Source organism: Typopeltis vanoorti, chromosome 24 (genome assembly GCF_054136105.1).
Source record: "Typopeltis vanoorti isolate ZY-2024b chromosome 24, IOZ_Tvanoo_1.0, whole genome shotgun sequence".
Taxonomy (NCBI): domain Eukaryota; kingdom Metazoa; phylum Arthropoda; class Arachnida; order Uropygi; family Thelyphonidae; genus Typopeltis; species Typopeltis vanoorti.
Window position 1 is genome coordinate 20,027,431 of NC_143572.1, and position 24,639 is coordinate 20,052,069.

The following is a 24,639-nucleotide window of genomic DNA, read 5'->3' on the forward strand; positions in this document are numbered from 1 at the left end:
CGAGTGGGAGACAGACAAACTGGACATCCGAAGCATTCAGGTAATCGTATACAAATATTCCCAATGTAGCAAATAATGGCTGAACTGTTTCATTATTTATAAATGGTTTTCTGATTTTTATTAACGAAGAAAAAAAAAATCCCTGCATTCACTGTAACTGCTAAAGAATGCATTTCAAATAAATCTATAAAACAATTGTTGAGAAGTAATTATGAAGAAATTGTTTACGTCAACTGGTACTCGAGATAAGAATTATTCCAAGTAGTAATTGTTGATTCAAATTTACTGTTCGGATAATTAATTGTTGACAGAACTAATTGTTCGCGTGAATTCATCGTTAAAAAGAACCGTTTGAGAGCTAATTCTTAGGGGAATTGTTTACATAAATCACACTGGAAAGAACTCATTCTCACGAGGAAACCTAGAAACTCATTACTGAGAATAGCGATGTTAATAGGTGAAAACATTAACTGACGGGAGACTTAATGGCATTTAACTCCACTTACGAAACTGGCCAATATATGTACTTCATTAACCAATAATAATACCAAACGGGTATATTTTATCATTCCTTTGATTCAATTTAAGAAATGCAGTCTCTCACACAACGTAGTCAAACCTGCGAGAATTTATTGAAACTGCAGAGATGTGAAAACTATTCGATGAAATTCCAGTGTCTCAAAACGTATCCAGACATTTCGTAATTTTTGTTCTGAATTTTTTTTAAAATGTTTACCTGCTTTCACATATAAAAAATCATCCCAAGTAGATGCCTCGTTTATGTTAAATCCTCTTTCCAAACGAGAACGAACCTCGTAAATCCTGTATAGGAGTCCCCTGCGTGCGAAAGTTTATTATTTCTACAACATAATATGACTGGCAATGTTTATATATGGGAGTTATCAACGGCACCAAAACACATGTTAATAATACACAACCCGAGAATCATGCATCCCGCACCACTATCGATACACTGTCACATACCGCTGCATTAACAACAAAAAAAAAAGAAAAGAAAAAAAAAACTGGCGTTCAAAAGATAGCTAAAATTTGATAAACCTTCCCTTCAATTCTCATTATATCGGATAAACTTCAAATGTATCGAATAGTTTCTAACCACCGGAAGAAGACGTACTAAAATCAAATAGTAGACGTGATGACCATCTTGCTCGTTATCTGTGTTTTCGGAAATTGGCAAGAAAAACTAGCATGCTCTCATATTCGCATGTAAAATCTTCGATTTTACGCGCGCACACACACACACATGCACATTTATAAAATAGTGTTTTTCTTTTCTTTGGTACGTTACTCCTACCTGTCCAACAGTGGCATGTACTGTATCTTGGATATGCGTGTGTTCGCGAGATTATATGAAGGTATAAAAACCGACTTACGGGGAGAGAGAGAGAGAAAAAAAAAACTATGTCACTAACTTACCTTCAGATGAAAAAGTAATTATAATAGTTCCTTGCATATTCCAATAGAGATCGAACCCAGGGGAGGGGATAAATTATACATTCTGCTACTAATAGAAATCGGAGACAAAAAAAAAAAAAAAAAAATATATATATATATATATATATAGCAAATAAGTTTCGTTAGCAAGAAAACTTAAGAAATTTTTTATTAAAGTAGACTGTACGGTACAATCTGGTCTTGCAGAACACGGTATTACCTCTAAGTACAAGGATTTTTAAGTCGTTGTCCAAAAGAATCAAACGATTCTTTTGGACAACGACTTAAAAATCCTACGTAAGTCCAATTTCTTCATTGAAAGATCATACAAAGAGAGTTGTGAAGCACTGATCTTATAGGTTACTTTTATCAGATTTGGACACAATCAAAATCTGCTGCTGTTCACACTACTCGTGGAAAATCTTTAGATAAATAAAATTTTCCTTCTTATAAGTTATTTTTTTAAATAATGAGCTTTTATTTTGGAAATGTAAACATATTTAATTTGGATTATATTTTAAAATAAATGTATACATAAATTAAGAACTTAAATCTTTTAATATATTTAACTGAATATAAATAAATTTAATCTGAGATTCCATATTCTATGAATACATCCAACTTTAACTTGAAACGGTCAAGTAGGAAGAAATAAATTATGTTAGCCCAGCGATTTTATCAACGGAACGTTTTTGATCTCTAGCATCCGCTCTAGTATCGTATTACTTAAAAGACGCAATTCCAAAGAGTCCATGCATTTGCCTGTTATCAGTGTTTTTTTATGTTAGCATTGTTTTCAAACGCAGGTGGAAAAAACTTGTAACCTTGCACATCGGAACTTATAAACTTATATTCCTACAATATATTTTGGAACAAGCATTCTACGGGTATAAAATCGCAACGGGGACATCATTCAAATGCGATTTAATCACTAATGTCAGCAATTTGCGCGTGTGTGTAATAGATTTGCAGCGAATTAGATGGTCGCATAAAAAGAAGGTAGTGATTTGCTTTCTAACCTAAAGATAAATTTTATAACATTGTCATAGCGAGTTTAATAGGAGAGAAATATTGGGTCTGCAAGCTGACCAAGTATTATAATGTTGTACCAACGATATAATCAGTTTTTAAACATGTTTCATTTTTAATAATATACTGTAATCAGTTTGTAAACAACAGGTTTATTTATTTATTTTTTGAATAATATACTGTTTAGAAATTAATTTAAAAAAATAAGCATTGAAAACCAGATGTAACCGTCACCATTGTTGAAACTAACAATGAACAATTCTCTGCGCAATTATTGGGTAGACCCAACAATATAACGATGGCATCAGATGATAAGCCCTTTTGTTTTATTTCGTAACTAAACGTATTCGAGAAAAAAGTAACGATTAGAATCTAAAAATTAAAGAGAAAAAAAAAGCAACATTTTTTTCCCCTCCACACACGAGTTCTTAGGTTAATTCCCGATACGATTTTAGTACACATTTGTCATCGCAACTACGTAAATCAGAAAGAAGAAGCGGCTGGTGGGGGGAGAAGGGGACGGAAGGTTCAAGCAAATTCTCAATTATTTTAAATGTTTCACGAGGGAGGAAAAAAAAAATTGCAATTAATTTTCTGGGACCACAGGGGACCACCAACAGAACTTTCTTCAAGTCGTTTAGATTAAGAATGTAGCGTTGTACCATAAATTACTCTCCATTTGACTGCCGTGTAGTGCAGGTAGGATAGAGATAATAGCCCGAGTAGATTCGTTTAGCAGAAAAATACATGGAAAAAGTCTCATTGATTCAAGCCATTCTAACAGCTAACCTGAAAAAATGCACCGTTAATTTACTCGGGCTTCGCTCACCGTTTATCTAACTCCGCTTCCCCCCCCCCCCCTCTCTTTTTTCCTAAATAAATATCAATGTTATCACGCGTTTCATTTAGCTTCCTTTTAAATTAACTCCCGACCACCTGGGTCAAAGGTCATGATTTCGAAGGAAAATTAATTTCCCGTCTCAAGACGCACAGGAGTTTGAGGGGGAAAGGCAAGATTCTTCCGTCAGCAGAAGGAACCGAGATAGCCATCAGCAATTTAGTGAGTTTTTCTCTAAGCCACGTTTTACACGAGCCATTAATAAGCTCCATCTCTTGAGTAGCTTATGAATGTTAAGTAGGAGAGCCCCAAAATTAATCTGCTTAACCTTGAAGCACGGGGCAATTCCATTTGTTTAGTTCTTTATGAAGGTAAATTATTCCTCTACTAACGCTCAGGTGGGTGAAAAGTAGCTCTACATGTGGCCACTGCTGTGTACTTCGCTCTCCCTTGACGCCATGTTTTGCTATTAGGCTATAAATCCCAACAATGGCTGATGATCAACACAACTCCGAAAGTCTGCAATTTTTTTTTTCTCTCGCTTAACATCCGAATGAAACACACATTAAAACGCGGACTGCACAAGATCAACGTAGAAGCAGCCGGCCAAGTAATTTCCGCTTCTATTGTCGACAAGATATCAAGAGTTTATCTTTCACTTGGTCGCTACCGGACTGTCCAACTTCTTCAACAGGCAACGAGAAATTTTCCATTCTGTTTCCTGTGAGTTTACTTTCTCTGCGAGATAGTGTGTAGGGATGGCAGCGAAATGGAGCCAGCAGAAAAGAGGGTTTAATTGTACAGTTTCCGGTAAGTTATTGAACGCCTTACGTAATATTTTCGGTTGCTCTCAACTGTAATCTGGAGTATTCATCCACTACAGGAAAGGGCATGTAATGATCGAAGTCTTAAAAAAAAAAAGAAAGAAAATGTGATCATTCTCTTGAAGCGTAGCGCCAACGCCGTAATTTTTACTAAAACATCATGAAAAAGCTTCACGGTATATTGTTGGAAAGTTTCAAATTTTATAAATGTCCTTTTCATAGCTGTTAAAGAATTTCTCTTTTAGTTGAAATGATCACGTGGAGATACGTCACTGAGTACGTAAACAATGTAGATTTCATTCTGGATTCACGTGCTGAAGAATGAAATGACACGAAATTAACATGTGATATTTCAATAGTGCTGCCTCTTTTGTTATGCGCACGCAGTAAGCATATGCTACAGTATTAACTGTTAATCAGCTGAGTCAAGAGTGTAGATCTCGTTACGTAATCAACAACTTCCGTGAACTTTAAAACCAGGAAAAATTTAAGTATCCGAATATCAATATTTTTATAAGAAAGGGAGAAAAATCGAGAATCCATTCAAAGCAATTCAAGTCATGTGTCAGAATGTGACTTTCACGGAGCAACTAAGGACCTATTCTAAGGGGGCCCTTACCTGGACGGCATTAGCAACGAGTGCAGTAAGAGTTGATGAAAGCTCTCTCATCCTCCGCCCCCATGTGGCTTTTAATGACAGCCGTGAGTAATGATCCATACGCACACACACACATACAATACCTGAGCAACCAGGCACGTGAACATGAGGGGGAAAAGAAGGGGGGACAGTTTGATTTGTTTCCCGTCGCTGAAATAATTAAGTAAACAGATGATGGGAAGGTTTGTACAACGCACCGCCTCAACTATGACAACATTAATCTTGTCCCTGTTTGATAGCAGCGCTATATACAGTAATCCCATAGGTCCAACGCTGGGATAATCTCCAGCAGCTAGTGGTTGCCACGAAAGCACGTGACCAGGACTTCATTCCGGTAGCCAGTTAAATTGTTTTTATATTCAAGACGGCACAGCACCCCTGTGGTAGCAACTAATGTGTTTCATCAGCCACTGTATTTATTGCTGAGTAATATTGGCGTTCCTTTCCACAACCTCATGAGAGATCGCAGATTCTCGTCAAAAAATGGTTGCGATACATTAGACATTCCCCTAGACCGAAAGGGTGACACATTCAGCACACAATGAATATATATGAGTTAGCACACAGCCTGTTCAACAAGTTTCTTTTGCTCATAAGCTGTAGTGGATATTGAATGTTAATAATTTCCATATAACTTTCATTAAGGTGGAACACCACGTACGTCATCTGATTTACTCTAAACTCTTGGATATTCAATAAACAAACGAGCATCTACTATTTGCATTTCATTATTATTATTTTAATACAGAAGACAGTTTCGATGAAAATAACAGGGCAACGCGCACTTATCTGCACGCACGAAAGCCAAATGATAGATGGATATTTTCTTTTGAAACCATCTCAAAAAGATTTTGGTTTACTGATTGCACAGACTCAAACTACCCGATAACTAATTAATACTATTATTCATTAGTTCTTTTGGTGTCTCAACAAATAAGAAAAAAATCTAAACTGACTGATTATGAAGTAGACGAAACAATTCATGCGGTTGCTATACCAGTGACCTAATATTTAATAACTCAGACACAGCTGTTCGTATACTGGCTATAAGAAGTATATTAATAAACCCCCGTAACGGTCACTCTCCCACCTGAAGAAAAAAAAAAAAAAAAAAAGGCGGGGAAGGAAAGATCGTGATGGATCGTAACGATGAAAACCGGGATTAAGGAAACGGAGCATGAAGAGAATTTGAGATAATTTGCGAAATGCCAATGTTAACGTGAACTACAAGTATGTGGTGCAGTTGTTATAACAAGCACGCATCAACTATACAAAGAAGCATTTTAGACGTATTTCGAGGTCACAGGTGGGCCAGACAAGTAGTTCGGAGGAAGCAGACAAGAAATCGGTAATCTAGTTAACTAGCAGTGGGCTAAGGGTTGTTTTCACAGATGTCTCATAAATCTCACGTCATCCTAACCACCTTCTAGAGACACCATTCTCCATTTCTTAACAGTATGAGGTACCGTTTATCTTCTTACACACTCTCAACCCTCCCCACAGTCACGTCTGGCAGGGTAACGTGCGCTTACGGCCCACTTCCCTTCAGTCTCGTCTTTTGTTCGGCAAAATTTTCCAAATTTTCTGTGCCCCGAAGGTACATAAATCAGGGCCAGGGTGGTCGTATAGCGACCAGGCGTGCGTGTGTAAGAAAATGAGAAAGGACATGCAGCATTCTCGCGAAAAACTGCACCGTGGGCAGACCGAGCGTATTATTCGAATCCGTGAGTCGTAGTAGAAATCCCCTTCTGTTCCTTCCCCCCCCCCCAAATGTTGGTGCTGACCTTTGATGACCCCGTTTTTTTCTTTTTTGTCCGATAAAAGAGACCAGAGTTCTCGACTGGGAAAGACAAAAGCGGAGAACCCCGCTGTTTCTATGGGAAAACTAATATTGATCGTTTATCACAGGGAACTCGGAGGCAAAGCAGCAATCGACAGACGGACGCGAAAATGAATGAGCTGGTGGTGAAGGTAGCCGGCAAAGGCCTGGGACGGTGAGGCTCGCCGCCCCGTTAGCGATGAAATGCAAATAAGAAACGCGCTTAACAAGAAGGTGCACCGACTCATAAATCAATGAAGCTTTATTGGCAGTAGAAGGACGCTCGTGCATGCACTCCACCTTCTTGTCTAGAAAACTGATTCTCTGCCTCTTTAAATCATTGGGCCGTCGTTTCCCCAGCAACGATATGTTGTTACCCTGCCCTCCCGTCATCCGTCACAGTCAATATCGGAGATGATACATTGATTATCTACTGGGTGATAACGCGATACGATCTATGTGAATTCTGTTGCCCCCCATTGATTGCGGAATATCGAATTGGATTGGAAAACTTATAGAGTTTTCCGATTGCTCTCTCTAGGACTGCGCTTTGTTACTGTTAAGTCATCACTTAATGAACCGTGTGGCTGGAAAACTTACAAAATACAAGGAGGTGGGGAGAAAATATCCCGAGAGGTGCGATTTCTCTGTACGAGAGAAATCACAAATTTCGTTAAGTAAATGAGAGAAAAATTGAACCCGAATTAGATGTAAAAGGGAAGTAAACAAACCTGAAAATTCAAGACAGTAAGACAATTACGGGAGACTTCTCTTGTAAATTGGAAAGTGGTGTCGGTATGGATTTCTTTTGCTGTCTGCTTTGAGATGGTGACGAGATTATAGGGAATGAAAAATCCATGTATGGTCGTACATATGATTATGCATCTGACCTGCCGGTCTTACGTTCTCGTTAACATCGATCTTACTGTAAAATTAAAATAGTCCTCTCTCTACGATATAAGAGTAACTGTAAAATGCCTCTTTAATAAATCTAATATCGTAAATAAATTAAAATCTGTGTAAAATCAACCGTTAACACGGCGCTATATTACTGACCAACTCTCGGTAGCAATATAAGCAAACTCAGTCGCTTACAAGTTGGCTCGATATTGCACCAGTATCGCTCTCTGAAGAACGATTTCGATGGCCGTATTTTGACTATTAGGTGCATTTTGCGAGTTTCGCTAAACTAATAGCACCGTTAAGTCTTCCTAATCTTTGTTAGGCAGAGACACGAAATACTTGTTACTGTTTTTCTATTGCAGAATAATGTTATAATTACATAACATGCCCAATGGAGTGCACTCTCCACAACTACGTGATTCCCACTACATAATCCACCGTTTGCACTCTTAACAGCATATGTTCACTGGATTTTTTGAGGACGAAAAATTGAGTTTTCGGGAGGGAAAAAAGCTCTACATGAGAATACAACCAATTGTATGGTTTCATAAATGCATTTCGACGGCCATTTCATCGTAGCCAATGGACTGACCAATCAAAACGATCAGAAGAAAAGCAATTCATAGAATCCAACCGTATTATTAATATTAATGTGAAAGTTACAACCAATGGTCAATTAAGCTTGTATCGATTTACAACAGAGTGAAACAATAATTATCAAATACGAAATCAAAATAAACTCTCGCAAGCGGGAAAAAAAAAAAAAAAAAAACCAAACTCCATAATTTACAAACACCCAAGGAAGTACACAGTTTCTACGATAATCACGTTCTGCCAAGACTAGTTCCCATCAATGCCGCTCATATCCAAGCAAACAACAATGGTCGTTGTACAACTACGTCTGGGCAACCCATATGACCCTTCTGTTCAGACGAGGTTGCACAAACACACGTGTAAAAGACGTAAGGGTAATTGCTATGACTAGCAAAACAATAGGCACTTCTATAAAATCATTCCCAGCCCCCAAATCGGAACTCGACCTCGACAGAAATAAAAGCAACGATTTTAAACTTACAGATATGACCTATGACCTTAGGAAATACAAAGCTTGCCAGAGAGGACAACAACTGATAGTCTTAGAAGTGAACCTGGTGTCGTGCTTAATGAAGATCGATGACTTGCAAACCGTACCGCACACCATCACTTCAGGGGGGAGAGAGAGATGGAGGTGAGAAGAAACGTGCACTTTTAAACACTCACCTGTTCGCTACAAAGAAGCCGCCATGTAATTTCGGTGGCTCGTTGCGTGCCGCAACGCCAGCGACTGACCTGGGACGCAGAAGGCCGGTCAATGGCGAGCTGCGTCGGTCACACGTAGTGAGAGAAGAGAGTAAAAAAAAAAAAAAAAAAAAAAAAACTTTAAAAGATAACACGAAATATGTCAATGCACATCCGCTGAATGACTATGCACAAAGGAGAGGTGTGTTGCAAGATCTGAGCAAATGTTTTAAATCGTGAAAGTAATGATGGATGGTCAGAAAAGAGAGAAAACTAACTTTATTACAGGCGGATCTGTGGGAAGGTTCAATAAGTATGTGCAACACGCTTATGATCCTCCTACCATTCTGCTTTTTTGTTGTAAAGACACGATAATCCAGATGATTAAAGTGCATCAAGCTATTCATACCAAAAACATTAAATTATATTTTTCTGAGCGTATGCTCAGTATTTTTTGGAAACGGAAGATATACCATTTTAATGGAGATAACAGATATCCTATAACATCATAAAAATTATTAGATATGAAAAAAAAATCATAAAAATGCATTTCAAATCCTTCCTGTTGAGTTATAGCTGAATTTTACTTAAAAAAAAAATTATAACTACCCGAAGGGATCAAAACATTTCAAAAGCGATTGGGATTTTACGAAAATCTTGTATTGCATAAAAGACAGGAACTCTAACTCATAATGTTGCTGTTCTTATTAGTACGTACAATGGTCTTGAGGACCATTGAAATCCTTCATTCAAAGCACTAATAAAAGCGAATGTCTATTCTTGGATAGACTTCGTGGCTTAAATAGCGCAATAACTAAACGAAATATTTAAAATTTTTTCGCTGTTTGAAAAAATAAGTTTAAATCATCAATGAAATCCATCACTGTTTTGCAAGCGCATAAATACAACAAAACGAAAATCAGTAACGTGGGTAAATATTTATTCAAGGTAAAAAGTAGTTAGTATATATATATATACACATAGTGTATGTTCAGTTAGATCTCAGTTAACTACAACTCCGCTTCAAACTTTCAACATTAAAAATGCATTAAGAAAAAGAAAGTTCAGTCCCCTAGGCGTGATACAAAATACGAAGTGCGGAGATATTCTTTATAAAAAATAAAGCCCCACTTGTGTCAACACCTGCAACTAGAGATGCTGATTACAAACGGGAATTTGGAAGAAAAAAAAAAGCCTCCATGAACTGATGAACAGAGGGCACTAACTCGCTAATCAAAAACCATCTACAGCTCGATATGGAATGATTTCAAAAGAAACTTCATCGCGAATCCAATATAGTCTTGATATGTGCACACCTCCACCTCTCACAACCAGTTGTGCATGTTCAACTAAATGAATGATTTTCAGTGGCTAGCAATCTTAAACAAAGTCAAAGGTCGTCTGCCGACCCTCCTCTGTATCCCATTACTCCGGTTCCAGCAGTTAACACGTGCCTGTACTTGTAATCCAGGAATTCAAATATGGATGCAAAACTGGACCATGAAGTCATTTCGTGCCTCTGGTGTCCTGCAATAAAAATTAAACAAATACAAAAATTAATATTTATTTTTTACAATAAAACTAGGCCTAAAATAATGACTATTAGTAAACATTGATATACACAGTTCTCTTCTCCACCAGACATATGAAATTTATTCTTTCACCCTTGTTTATTGTGTTTCAAATTCGATGTAGAAAAACGTAGCAATTTATGCGCAGTATAAGCATCATTACATTTTTAACTGTCCTGTACTTTTACTGAAAGTACAGGGCAGTTATTGTCAAAGTTCGGATGACTAGTACTGACAACAACAACAAAAAACAAAGAACATTTACAACAGTCAAAAGAATATATCAAAAGAACCAATTCCAACTATACGGTTCAAAGTTCTCATGAACCATTACATAGCATGAAGTTAATGAAACACTAGAACAAGATCTGCCATTAATGTTAACGATTCATATCAACAAGCATATCTCACCCCCCCCCCTCATACAAATGGATTCTGAGCGTCTAGAAACAACGTCTCGCGGCAATGTTAACAGCTCGGAAAGGAATCATCAAAGCAACAACAGGAACGCGGTTATGTTCACGTGCTAAGTGACGCAACAATCAATGTACTGTCAAAGCTCGCAACACGACTTGCAACAAAAGAAGAGGCGGATGGTGTCGGAAATCCAATACCGCATAGCATGCTGGCGTCTCGTAGGACACGCCAGGGAACGTAATGGTGAGACGAAGGGGGGAAAGGGGGAAGTGTAGATAGAGGGGAGGGAAGAAAAGGGGGAAAACTCCGAAGAGCACAAGCTGGGATGCGGTCATTCAGTCGAGTGTCTCCATTTCAAAGGTAAGCTAACTGTAAGTGTAAAGTTATACAATCCGTCAGATTACAGAGCAGCTGCTGACTTAAGGTGCTGGAGACTGCTGCTCTCGAAATGCTAACAGAAGACGACATGCCTCAGTAACGACAGCTTCCAATAAAGCAGTCAAAAGACAACATTAAAAGATGAAACAGAAATAAATGCTTCTTTATAAAACAGATATTATCGAAGGATATCACCTATTCTTAACTCTTACAGCAGCAATGCCCAACCGAAGCCAGCAGACTCAATTTCCTACGCTGATTTGTGACCGAACTCAATATTCGCACTGAAGTTGGCTAATTCATTATTTTTTCATCATTTCAGCTCTGGAGTACACCAATAAGCCCACCTCATTAACGGAATTATCTTGCTATCGCTCTTAAATTGCCGATTTTTATAAATAAAGAAAAAAAAAACTGACAGCTAGGATGTTTACGAATAAATTCAATGTCTAATTTATATAAAACAGTTTTGAACTATAAATATATATATATATATATATATATATATATATATACACTGTGCATTTATAACGTAGAATCCGTTGTATAGATTTTTCCCTTTTGTGTGCTTGAGGGAGTGCGGTTCTTAGGTCGCAAATCTTTGTTTATTTTGCTTATTTGGAGAGGACACTGAAGAGCTTTAGGCAAAACGCTACTTTTTTATATTTGAATTTTATCGTTGATCACGTTAATGGAAATGAAGTGCGGAACTTGGGCTAAATCAATCCTATTGCCCTTTTCCAAGAAGTCAGTCTATAAAGTACCAACGTTTGCATATATATATAAAGAAAAAAAACCTGACAGATGGATGTTTCGTGGCCTCGTATATATATATATATATATATATATATACACACACACACACACACACACACGAGGGCTGTTCGATAAGTCCGTGCAAAGTCGAAGAGATGGCACCACCAGTACGTATCGAGGTTATTTTTAGTTGCCGGCAACTGTTGGAGAATCACATACTAAGTTTCAGTCAGATAGATCCTATTACTCTGTGTTTGTCATTCATTTGAATCAAGTACCGTAATTTGTGAAAATGGATGAGAAAGAATTTCGTGTAATGATTAAACATTACTTTTTGAAAGGCAAAACGGCTCAGGAAACCAAAGCTAAGCTTGATAAACATTATGGTGAGTATGCACCTTCGAGAACGGTTTATAAGTGGTTTAGTAACTTTCGAAGTGGCCATATGAGCACAAGTGACGCTGAACGTTCTGAACGCCCTATTGAGGCCACTACTCCAGAAATTATTGAAAAAATCCATGATATGGCGATGGATGATAGAAGAATGAAGGTGCATGAAATTGCTCAGGCTGTGGCCATCTCAAATGACCGCGTACGTAATATTTTACATGAACAATTACATGTGAGAAAACTATCCGCAAGATTGGTGTCGCGTTTGCTCACACTGGATCAAAAGCGTCAACGTGTGAACTGCTGCAAGGACAGCTTGAAGCTGTTTCAACGGAATCCAGAGGAATTTTTGCGTCGTTTTGTAACAGTGGACGAAACATGGATTCATCACTACCAGCCTGAGACCAAGGAACAGTCAAAACAATGGGATGCAAGCGGGGAATCTGCACCAAAGTAAGCGAAAACTGTTTCTTCAGCAGGACAGGTTATGGCCACAGTCTTCTGGGATGCTCGTGGCATAATCTTCATAGACTTCTTGGAAAAGGGCAAAACAATTACCGGAGTGTATTATGCGTCTTTGCTGAATCGTTTAAATAATGAAATTTAAATGACGCCACACGTATCGAGGTTATTTTTAGTTGCTGGCAACTAAAAGGAAAAACGACCACACTTGACGAAGAAGAAGATTCTTTTTCACCACGACAACGCACCCGCTCACTCTTCTGCAGTTGTGACCGCAAAATTGTTCGATTCATGCTACGAAGTCCTTTCGCACCCTCCTCCCCTCTACTCTCGAGATTTGGCTCCCTCGGACTACTATCTGTTTCCAAACATGAAAAAATGGCTGGCAGGAAAGAGATTTTCATCAAACGATGAGGTGATTGCCGAAACAACTGCCTATTTTGAGGAGTTGGACAAATCATACTATATAGACGGGATCAAAAAACTCGAGCGTCGTTGGACTAAGTGTACAGACCTCAAAGGAGACTATATTGAAAAAATAAAAAATGCTTCTCCCAAAAAAATTATGTTTTCTTCATTTTTGCGCGAACTTATCGAACGGCCTTCATATATACAGGGTGTTCGGGATAAATTTGACAGTTTCGTAAGGAAAAAGAAAATCTTCTTTGTATCTATTAAATTTAATGAATTGACAAAAAAACATTACAGGCAGAGTTAATTACAATACTATCAACAAGATTTACTCAAAATAACCACCATTAGCATCGATCACAGCTTCAATTCTGCTTCGGAACCTCGAACAAGCTGATGCTACAGTCTCCCTGGGAAGGGCCGCAAAAACTGTTTTAATTTTATCCATTAACTGGGCTTTTGTATTACTGGAAGTGCGATTGGTGTCTTTTTCAACTGCGCCCCATACAAAATAATCCATGGGGTTAAGGTCTGGGGAGTTTGGAGGCCAAACATTTGGACTGGTGAAGTCGTAGAAATTTTCAGACAACCATTTTTGACTTTTCCCAGAGGTGTGGCAAGGGGCCGAATCCTGCTGACATACATACGGCCTACCATTGGCTACCCTTGTTATCCAGGGCTTGACTACAGTTAGCAACTCCACGAACAAAGCCCGAATTCCAATGCCAGGGTTCTTCAACACCTGTTCCTGCAGATTTGCGAGGAATTCTGCTGTACGAACGCAATCAGATCGTCTGCTAGGGATCTTTCTTCTTGCTACATCCTCGTAGTCACCATTGCAAGTCTCTAGTTCATGCCTGATTGTTTTTACTGTATTCAGGGAGCATTGGGCAGCAGTCGTAATATCCTTATTTTGATGGCGGGCACGAATCATCATGATACAAGTTATTCTCTTCCATGATTCAGGTGGGTTCCAGCTATCCATCCTTTCTGACATCTTGTATATGAATGAAGAAGGGTCCAAACTTTTAAATGAAGAGAAGTGTGTGTTAATACATGTAACTTACGGAAAAATATAATTAATTATAAATATGTCAAATTTATCCCGAACACCCTGTATATATATATATATATAATTTACTGTAACAAAATTTGATATTTTAATGTGTCCCCCCCCCCTCTATTTTCATACGATAAACCACATCCCAGGCATCAGAGTATTTACTTGGTCTAATATACAATTTATTATCTATCATTGTTTTACTTTTTACTGGATTTTATCTTTTGAAAGCTTTCTTTTTCTTCTTTTTGTTATTTAAATTATAATTTAACGAAAAACGAAAGAAATGAACTAAGAAAAGCTAATTTCTCTGCTGACCACCCTAACCTGCACAACTGACAAATATTGAATTTATTCGTTCGGTACTCCTAATGTAAAACGTACATTTTACATTGGGAGTACCGAATCCCTTCCAATTAATGAACTCTTCTTCCTTTTAGAAGCATTCATTCCAAGCAATAAAAGCATATTATATTTTGCACTTCTTTAAATAAAATAGGAGTTGTGGCGCAAATAATTAATACATAAAAACTGGATAAAATAAAAACTTCTTTCCTTAAAAAAATCAGCCCGAATATGCATCGACTCAATAATTCTTGCATTCTGAAAACGTTTACCTTGTTTCGTTTTTGTTTCATTTCCACAACTGCCTGTTTTATTTACAAAATTTTATCACTTTGAACTCTGAGAGCTCGGTCATTACTTATGTTTAATATCGTTTTCTATTTTGCCTACGGTTGTGGTTGCAATGATAATACATGTACGAAATAAGGCCGATTAAAATTAAAAATGACAAAGATGGGCTAGGGGATATGCTTTAGGGACAAGACCTCCAAATAAGCAGTCTAGTTGTGTTACCCGGGCGATGAATTCAAATACCACGTGCGTAATAATTTAGTAAAAATATTAAATTGGAAAAGAAAAAAAAAATCTAATAACTTCCCAGACTCTGGTTGTTTAGACAGGATCATGTCAACCTCATCATCATCATGCGTATCAAGGATTTAGGCCTAGCATGGCCTGTTCCGGCCTTAGAAGTCATCGTTGAATCGTTTAAGAGGACGTCCTGGTTTTCTTTTTCCTAATGGCTTGTATTTTAAGGCTTGTTTTGGTAATCTTTCCGTTTTCATTCTTTGAACGTGTTCCATTCATTTATGTTTATATTTTCATGTCAACCTATCAAGCGCAAATGGTAATACAAGTTCGGCACTGTTTAAAATAAGGTACTAAGATATTAATAAACTAGCTCTAACGACACACTAAAATATTGCCTATTCAGAAGAATATTTCTTGCCTGAGTTGTACACGAACGCAGAACGTCTGGAAGTAGTAGTAGTGTGCATCTCATCGCTGAGCTATGACACCTCACATAAGATCATTTATTACAGAACGACCTGAAAAAATCGAGTTTCGCGTTAAAAAAATAATTAATTCACTAAATAGGGTTGTACACATCGAACTTGAGTAGCTATATGAAATAAATAGTAGAGAAAAGTCGCCTAAATGTTTTACTAAACTATCCGTATAATACAGAAACGTTGGTTTTGTGATCCATGTGTGGTGGAACATACTGACGCACGAACTTAATGGATTCGCTGAGATAGATAAGCAAAAACTGATATTTTGGCGCAGTTTCGAGTAATTTCGCTTTGACTTTTGTAGAGTTCAATGGTTCTAAACATAACTCGAATGACGACAAGGTGTCCCACAATTCTGCGAACAAGCCCGCCAGTGTTGTTTCTTCCTGCAACCCAAGGCACGTGATACACTGAACAAGTCCTAGCTAGGCCAGCAAGTCTGCAAGTGCACGGATCAACCACGGTCGACTGAATCCCGGTTTTACGCCTCATAAACCCGGGCTCGGTACGCCGCGTTTTCCACAGACACATTGATCTGGCCTGGGTAAACCAATAACGACGAAGGCAAGCAGGCTGGTAAGCTTGCGCATGATTTATGGCGGCCACCTCTCGAGACCGATGTCTGAAAAACAGTCGGGCGTTAGTCTCTAAATCTTCGACAGTCGCAGTTTGGACAGAAAGGGGTGGTGAGCGACTGCCCTAAGCTGTCCTACCCCCACCCTTCCCCTTTCCTTTTATCGGTTGTCTCTTCGGAAGCCGAACAGCCACAAATATTAAAGCGAGATTTAGTTTCGATGTTAGATGTAACTTAAGCAAGAAGTAACCGCTATTTCCTGCACTCGAACATATGGGATGTCTCGTGCACTCATTCGCTCCTCAATGACCTGGTGTTCCTTTAAAATAACGCATGTCCGGGCACAATTTATGACCTGCATTTTTACACCACGATAAAAACCAATCTACTACAGCAAAAGAATGGCCTTTGCCAACTGGCATAGCGCCAGAAATACCAAACGAAAGGGTCATAGTTGCAAGACAGATAATGACAGGTCTGGACAGAAGTACAGGAAGATAAAGAACATTTGACACAAGGAAGCATTCATATTCGTACTCATTTAAAGCAGTGACAGCACGTACTGCCGTATAATTACTGGCAAGAGCAGCGTTTTCCGATGGAATAAAGGTAACACGATTTTCATTCAACTCCCATGAAAAGATGCGATTTTGTTGATTTTTCTCTTCGAATAAATGCGTCAGTTGTTTTTTTAAATAGGAATCAGCCATTTCTATAAAAAAAAAGATATAGAATTATCTTTTATTTATTTATTCTAAATGAAATTATTTGCAATCAATACGTTATGGTTTTACAAACTCTAAAATATACAATGACATGCATTACTATAGCAACACAAACAGTGTCAACCAGAAGATCGACTATTTTCAAAAAGAAATCCGGTTTTATTAGATGACAGTTGCAAATTCACACGAAAACTTTTCGTCAAAGGTTAGACCCTAGAGTTTCATTAAACACTTAGTGTCATAAAATTTCCTAATTAAAATAATTAAAAATTTTGCAAATTAGTCTCGTAAAAAATGACATTTCTTAATTAAAATAATTAATCTTGTGATGTGTGCGACCAAAACATAAGGCTGTGTCTTCTAATAATATATATCGTGGAAGCTGCAGCAGAACCCTCTGTGGAATTGATCTTTCCAGTCTACAAGATCGCTAAAAGAAATTAAAGTAGTAGTAGCTAAACGGGAGGTTGCGTGTGAGTAATATTTAAGTGGAGAAAGCACTCTTCGGGTGGGAATATCTCAACGATGTGTCGTGTCGGGTCTTTCTGGCCTATTTACGAGATACAGCTTAACTGTCACTTTGTAAAATGCTTAACTGCGTGCACAAAAGCACAATGACAGTGTGTTAAAAATGAAAAAAATCAAACGGATAAAAAAAAAGTGCGCAGATCACCTCAGATTAGTGAAGAAGGTACCGCAGACAGAAATGGAGAGAGAAACCGCAAACCTCCGACTCTTGAAGGCAGCCCCATTCGCGAAATGGAATTAGATAAATATAGTGAGTGAGTGAACTGTGTATGAGAGACAAGGTTCAGCGATAAGCCTGCTAATGGGCATGTCAAACTCCGGTATAAAACATTCACGTGCCAGCCGACTGCACGGAAAGAATCACCTCTGATGGCCGAAGGGAATACCTTCTCTTTCTGCGGAATCCTTCCAGTCATTAGAGCCGTTCAGGCTTTAGGCGGAGTCCCTGACTCTCTTTCATCGCTAATCACATTACGTGAGTGATGCAGTGGGGAGTCTCTCGGAAGAGAGGCGGAGGAGCAAAGAGAAAGACGGCAACACCGCCGTCAGTCGTACGGCTCCGTTAATGCAAGGTTACGAGAGGTCGCCGGAATGCTCTGACTTCGCCAATGCAACTCTTATAGTGTTCCCGATATCGCAGGTAATGCAGTGGGTGTGAGTGGCAGCGATGGAGACAGTGGACACGATCATCGCGGTGAAATGAGAAAAGGTACTACTCAAACATGTAAATCCTACGGAATGTGAACTTGCACGTGCTGAAAGTATGTTTGAAAAGTGTGATACAATTGAGAAAACGACATCTCCTCAAACAATATGCACACCTGGAAGGGGAAAACACGGAGATCTCTGATGCACCTTTTGAGATTCATTTGCAAGCATTTAAGAAAAATAAATGGAAATCAGAATTCGGTAATCTTGGACAGACCGGTTTTTCTAATAAACGTTGGGAGCTCAGGTGCCTTTTGGAATGCGTGATTTCAGTCGTATTATTAGTTTCGACTGGTAGGCTTTTCCGCATAACGAAAATCAAGAGCTTGGTAATTAATTTCCAGGATGGCCATCCAGATGAGGCGTACCGATCAATATGAAAAGAGCCTAAAACGAACTGTATATAAATCTTAAAAACCAAATCAAATAACACAATCCAAAAAAACTAGGAATTTTTAAGTTAGATACTTTGTCAAATACAACTGAATCGATGAAACGCATATTCAGTTGGCATTTTATCAGTTAAATTCACTCGCTTGTTTGAAATTACGGTCTGAAAACATCGGGCCATCGAGGTGAGTTTACTATATCTGTTATTTGCGTGTTCTTCTAGTCGGTTTGCCTGTTTAGCGGAAGGGGAAAAAAATCGTTTTCAGAAGGAAAATCGCTTCCATCTACGTAGTGAAACTGGCCAATTTATCTTCAGATTCCCCACACTCTAGTCGGGATTCGAACTCTGGTCGTTGCAACCAAGTCCGTCCTTACTGGCTGATCTACAGATACTCCACTACAATGGAAAATTAATCAAGAAGATTTACAGCAAAACTAGAGATCCTATGTAAATAATTTTATTACTAGCAATATACTGCCCTTGACTACAGTAATCTGTTGATTATATATATATATATATTTGGAGACCTGGAAATTGAAGTCTTTGGGAAAAGCTGTCCTGTAGAACTGAAGTGGATGGAATAAATGGAAGTAGCAGATTCGGTTAGGCAGCAGTTGCTCGTGCTACTATAAATTCAGCAGAAATAGAGGGCATGTTGAATGTTAGTTCAGCTGAACAGCGCCCATGGAAATATTCGGAAACTGACCGCCTGTGAGATAGTGGCTAGAGAGAGAGTCTGTAAGAGGACTATCAATCAACTGAAATGCTCTCTTCTGGACAGCATAAAGAAAGAAAGAGTGGTTGTAGGTGCATGGTTATAAATGTGAGAACAGTATTCCAAAGGGACGATTTCGGATTTGCACAGAATAAGCACTGGACAGATGGAAAATATCGGAGGGTAAAAGGATGGCAATTTTTTTTGGAAGTCAAGGGTTTATGCCAGTAAGGACTAGCAATAAGAATCATTCTTATTGCTAGATAAGGAGGAAAATAATTTTTGCGAGAAAAAAAAAAAAAAAGACGACAAAACTGTGTTTTAAAAGCAATGGAGGTGACCAGGTTGTTATCCCTCCATTTAAAAATGATGTGGAGATCAATGTTTAGGATATTATAGATAATCTTGAAGCTTGAGCACCACTAAGTTCGTGGTATGAGTACAGAATGCTATCATCAGCAAAACTATGGATGGGATTTAAGATCAGTAAAAGAAGACATCAGTAATTACAGACCCATCTGTCTTATCACATACATATAAAATATTCGCCAGAGTCATTCTAAACAGAATACAAACCTCCATTAACGAAAATAGCTACAAAGAACAGGCCGGTTTCAAAAAACGGCTTTTCGACAATAGACCACATTCAAACTATTACTCAGCTAACAGAAAGATGCAGAGAATACCAGATCCCACTTTGTCTTCTTTTTATAGATTTTAAAAAGGCATTTGACACTGTTGAGCATAACGCAGTATTCCAAGCTTTAATAGAACAAGGCGTAGAAAAGCATACATCCAACTCATAAACGATATCTACAAAGAAAGCACAACAAATATCACCCTTTTCAATCACCCGATTAAAATTAACTTAAGTAGAGGAGTACGTCAGGGTGATGTTTTATCACCTAATCTCTTCACATCTACTCTGGACAGCATCATTCGAAAAACTGACATGAAAGGTGGAATAAACATTGATGGTGAAATGTTAAATATCCTATTATTCGCCGATGATGTGGTATTAATATCTCACTCACCCAAACTCCTAGAATCAATGCTGAATAACATAAGCCAAAACTGACAAAAAATTGGATTCGAAATACATCCAGACAAAACAAGATGGATGAAAAACGAATACTGTAAAGATCATACAATCACTCTAGAATCCCACCCCATCGAAAAAGTTGAAGATCATCTACCTCGGACAGTCCATAAAAACGAATAATGACATATCAAATGAAATAGCAAGGAGAAAAAAAAAAGAGCTGCTTGGATGGCTACAAAATAAAACCAACAATTACCAACCAAAACATAGATATAAAAATAAGAGCCCATCTTTTCATTAGTCACATTCTACAAGCATTAACTTATAGCAGCGAAATATGGAACACAACTTTAAAAGAAGAACAAAGCTTAATAAGAATTTAACATGCAATAGAAAGAAGAATGTGAAATATAAATAAAACAGATCACGTAAGATACACAAAAATCAGGAAGAAGTCTGGACTCAAAGATGTAATAAAAGCAATCTGCAACAGCAAAAGTAGATGGGCAGGACATCTCGCCAGAATGAGAGACAACAGATGGACAGTCAGAGTAACAAAATGGTATCCGAGAGATATACCAAAAGGAAATCTAGAAGACCGGCCTTAAGGTAGGAAGAGCTAATGATCAAGAAAGTTGGAAGAAAATGTAGAAGAAAGGCCCAAGACAGGAACATCTGGACTGTTTACGACCTGCCGTCATGGGGAAATCCTGACTGAAATCACAGGTCCAAGGTAAGAGAAGGGTGTTTATGTATTATGAAGAGAGTGCTCTGAGGAACACCCGTATTAGTCGAAAAATCTGAAGAAACAACCTTCACCATTACAGGCAGCGAACAACGCTAGAAAAAAACGCAATCCAATTACAATGGAAGGCCATAAATGGCATTTTGCTGAGCTCTCGATGACAACCCTATCAAATGCCTTAGAAATGTCATGCGTAACAGCATCATTAAATTCCATCCAAATAGAATGGAATAATTACTTTGTATTGGTTTAAAACGCTCTGTCCTACAAAATCGTCCAATTTAAATCAAGCTAAAGACTTCAGAAGAGCCTAAATATCAAATTTGATCCACCAAGAGTAGATGAAATTTGATACTGAAATTTCGATACAATATTTTGTATTGCATCGAAAAGTTTGGTATAATTCTCTCCTAAAAACGATCCGATTTAAAACAAAGAAAGGTCTTGTGAAATTTTTGTAAACATACCGAATACTAAATTTTATTAAAATCTGTCCAGGCAAGCGCGGAATAATTACATGTATACAACAAAACGAATTCAATAGGTGCTTATGCATTCTGCGAAACGCATCCAAAAGCCAGAAGTCCTGCTTCAAAAGGGATTAACATATACACTGGAAAATTATTGCTTCTTTCACACACACGCGATGAAATAAAAAATAAAATAAAATAAAACAGTTATTTTTGATTGTTACGCTTGATCAAATTAATCACTAGTGAAAGTGTTGGCAAACAAGGTTCCTTATAATGCTTAGCCTAATTAGATACTCCCGCTCGTTCTCTTCTTTTTTTTTTTTTTTTTTTTTAAATGTGAATCTCCCATAAGTCTGTCGACTTTCCATACACACAGTGCTATGGAATGGAGGTAAGAGCTATTTAATCAGAAAAATCGTTGCTCTATAAACTAAACATGGAACTTTTAGCCACTTCAGGTGGCCAGTAAGCAGGGTGGGGATTTTGCACCAGGCGATGAAATTCTGCCAGCTGTAATTTTTGAAGCCATTTTAACATCAATTTTACTTTCTTACCAGTGTATGCAAAAGGAAAGAAGGTTGCCTTTCATATATCATGCAGTACCAAGACAACTCATACTTATCCTGATAACAGGATAAGTATGTGCAAACTTATGCTAGAATGAGAAAACATGGATTTTTATCATTCACAAAATCATCTTTATCAGCACTAAAGCAAAATAAAATCCACCCCATTCTCACCGAAGGTGGGAGGGGAAATCTGTTATGGCTACAAACGGCTGCGAAAAAATATTGAATTTTAGTCACCCATATCAGTAAAGCCTGCAGTGTGAAAGTGCACACAATTTGATGAATAATTAATTAGTTTCAGTTAATTATTGTAGTTCTCCGGATTAGCTGAAAAACGGGATTTTTTTGAAAGCTTCATTATATCGGGTGGAATAATGAAATGAATATTTCATTATATCAATATAATGAAATGAATATTTACTTAAATATTTCGAGACCATTAACTTATAGGAGTATAATAATCTACACATCTGCTACTAAAGGGGTTAAAATTCAGGGCAACTTCTTATGGACCAAGAACTTCACACAATTGCATGGCTCGTATTAAGAGATTTCATGTTCGATTTCCATAACTATCAGAGAGCCAAGGGGGAAAAAAAAGTCCTCGCGTACAGTACTTTTTGAAGCAATTTTTTGCTGGAAAAAACAAGTTTAGATGCTTTGAAAATGTGATTCAGAATTATTCCAGAGATAACTAAGGTTTAGGGATCGCTGTTGTCTATTGATCACGTGCTTTCCCTATTCCGGTTAGCCCGTTCTGCAGAAGATAAAATCAGAGTTATCAGCGGTAGGAACTGCCTCTTTCAGTCTAAGACTTATAATCTTACCTAAAAAAGGTATAGAAAATTTCAAAAATCACTGGTGTAGATGCTTTGAATAACGCAGTGTGCAAGCAACAAGTTAAGGACCTGATCAAGGTCCCTTACACATTTTATTGCAGTATTTTGCTTAGTTTTTTGAAACCCAATTGGGTAAATACTGACAACATTACTACTTCACAGGGGCGTTCTCGATAAATATCACTTGCTGATTTGAAGTATGCAAGAGAGCGGCAAGTTTCAATACGACACGGACTGAATTTTGCATGAGTTATGGTTAAAGAATGGAGAAACTTATTCCACTGACCAGCGATGCCGCTAAGTATCACACAACGTTATTACCTAGGCCTGAATACGTTATTTCTTTATTATTATTAATGTATACATACTTGTTTTTTGCCAAATTTTGCCAAGTGAAAAATTTGCATATTAGCGATACGGTTGTCAATTTCAATTATCCGTCAATGATCAAGGTTTAAGAAATGAGGCCAGTGCTCATTCTAGAAAAAAATTCGCTAATAGATATGAAAATTTTCCTGATTTTCAATTGTTATTTCGCTCAACAGCGGTATTGAGCACTGGTTAACGCTCACGACAAGACTGCAACTCCTAACAGACAATTTCACATTTCTATATCGTTTGAGAAATGGTCAATGCACGGCAATTAATCCGTGCCTTAGAGAAAACATCGGAATTCCCTTCCAGATATATATACGACAGAGGAAGATGTTTTTTTTTTTTTTTTTTGTTATTAGCTAATTCAATAAAGTACATTTTATATTTGAAAAACTCAATACATTATATCCGCATTATGGTCAGATACTATATTATTTATTGTAGTCGTATAATTAAGTACACTAAAGAACACTCGAAAAATATTTAGTTCTGAATTAATCTTATTTCAAAACAGGTTAATATTCTTTATACTAAGCTCGAGAAGGAACGACGCTTTAGATTAGTTTCAATCTAAAGTAAATCAGAACCAGAACTATCATGTACAAAGAACCAGTGCGCATACTACCATATTTGTAACCATGATTTATTTATTTTGTGAAATGCAAAAAGAGATGAAGTAATAGTGATGGAAAAAAATTATTACCGTAACATTTGTTCAATACTTTTTTTGTCATATGGTCTCCAAATTTGGAGGCCTGTTTTTTATTTATTTTTTTGTATTCCCAGCAGTGCGGGATACTATGAGCCACTGGCACTAATATGTGTTACAGATTTTCAGCCATTAGTGGAAAGCATTCTCATTAAGAGAATGCTTTCCACTAATGAAAGTCCAGGAATTAAACCGACTCATACTGCAATGCGAATATACTGGCGGCAAGAAGCCACCAGAGCGCGTAGCAGACCGTTCCATGAGATTCTGCTACAGAAGTGGAGATCCGCGACCGACAAGACTAAGTAGCACCTTCTTCTCATCATTTCTCTGTCTCACGCCTTCATTCCTTGTGTCGGACGAGATGCTGATGGGGTGGTTAGAGAGGCCCAAATGCCACATGTGTGCAAGCGGACATGGGTCTCAGCAGATTGTTGATGAACCTCACGTCCATACTTGACACGTAAATAGCTACGGCAAGTGTCAAGCTGTGCCGTCTCTGACAACACGTGTCGCCTCTATCGGCAGACGAAATCCACTTCGTGCATGCCCTTAGGTCAGCTGTACCGAGTATAACTTGTCACTTACCAGCACATAGCCGAGGCACGCGGACGGAATTTAATACGGCTAAGCCTCGCG

At 37.9% G+C, this 24,639-nt stretch overlaps 1 protein-coding gene across 4 annotated transcripts in view; it reads right to left on the bottom strand.

The window, feature by feature from the left end:
* Positions 1 to 9,727: 9,727 nt before the first annotated feature.
* Positions 9,728 to 24,639, bottom strand: part of LOC150092978 (cotranscriptional regulator ARB2A homolog) — a 216,902-nt gene continuing 201,990 nt past the window's right edge. For all 4 annotated transcript variants that reach the window (XM_090413574.1, XM_090413573.1, XM_090413572.1 and 1 more), the window contains exon 11: positions 9,728 to 10,331. In XM_090413574.1, coding sequence (XP_090269700.1) covers positions 10,195 to 10,331 — 137 coding nt within the window. In that variant the 3' untranslated portion in view covers positions 9,728 to 10,194. The remainder of the gene's footprint in view (positions 10,332 to 24,639) is intronic.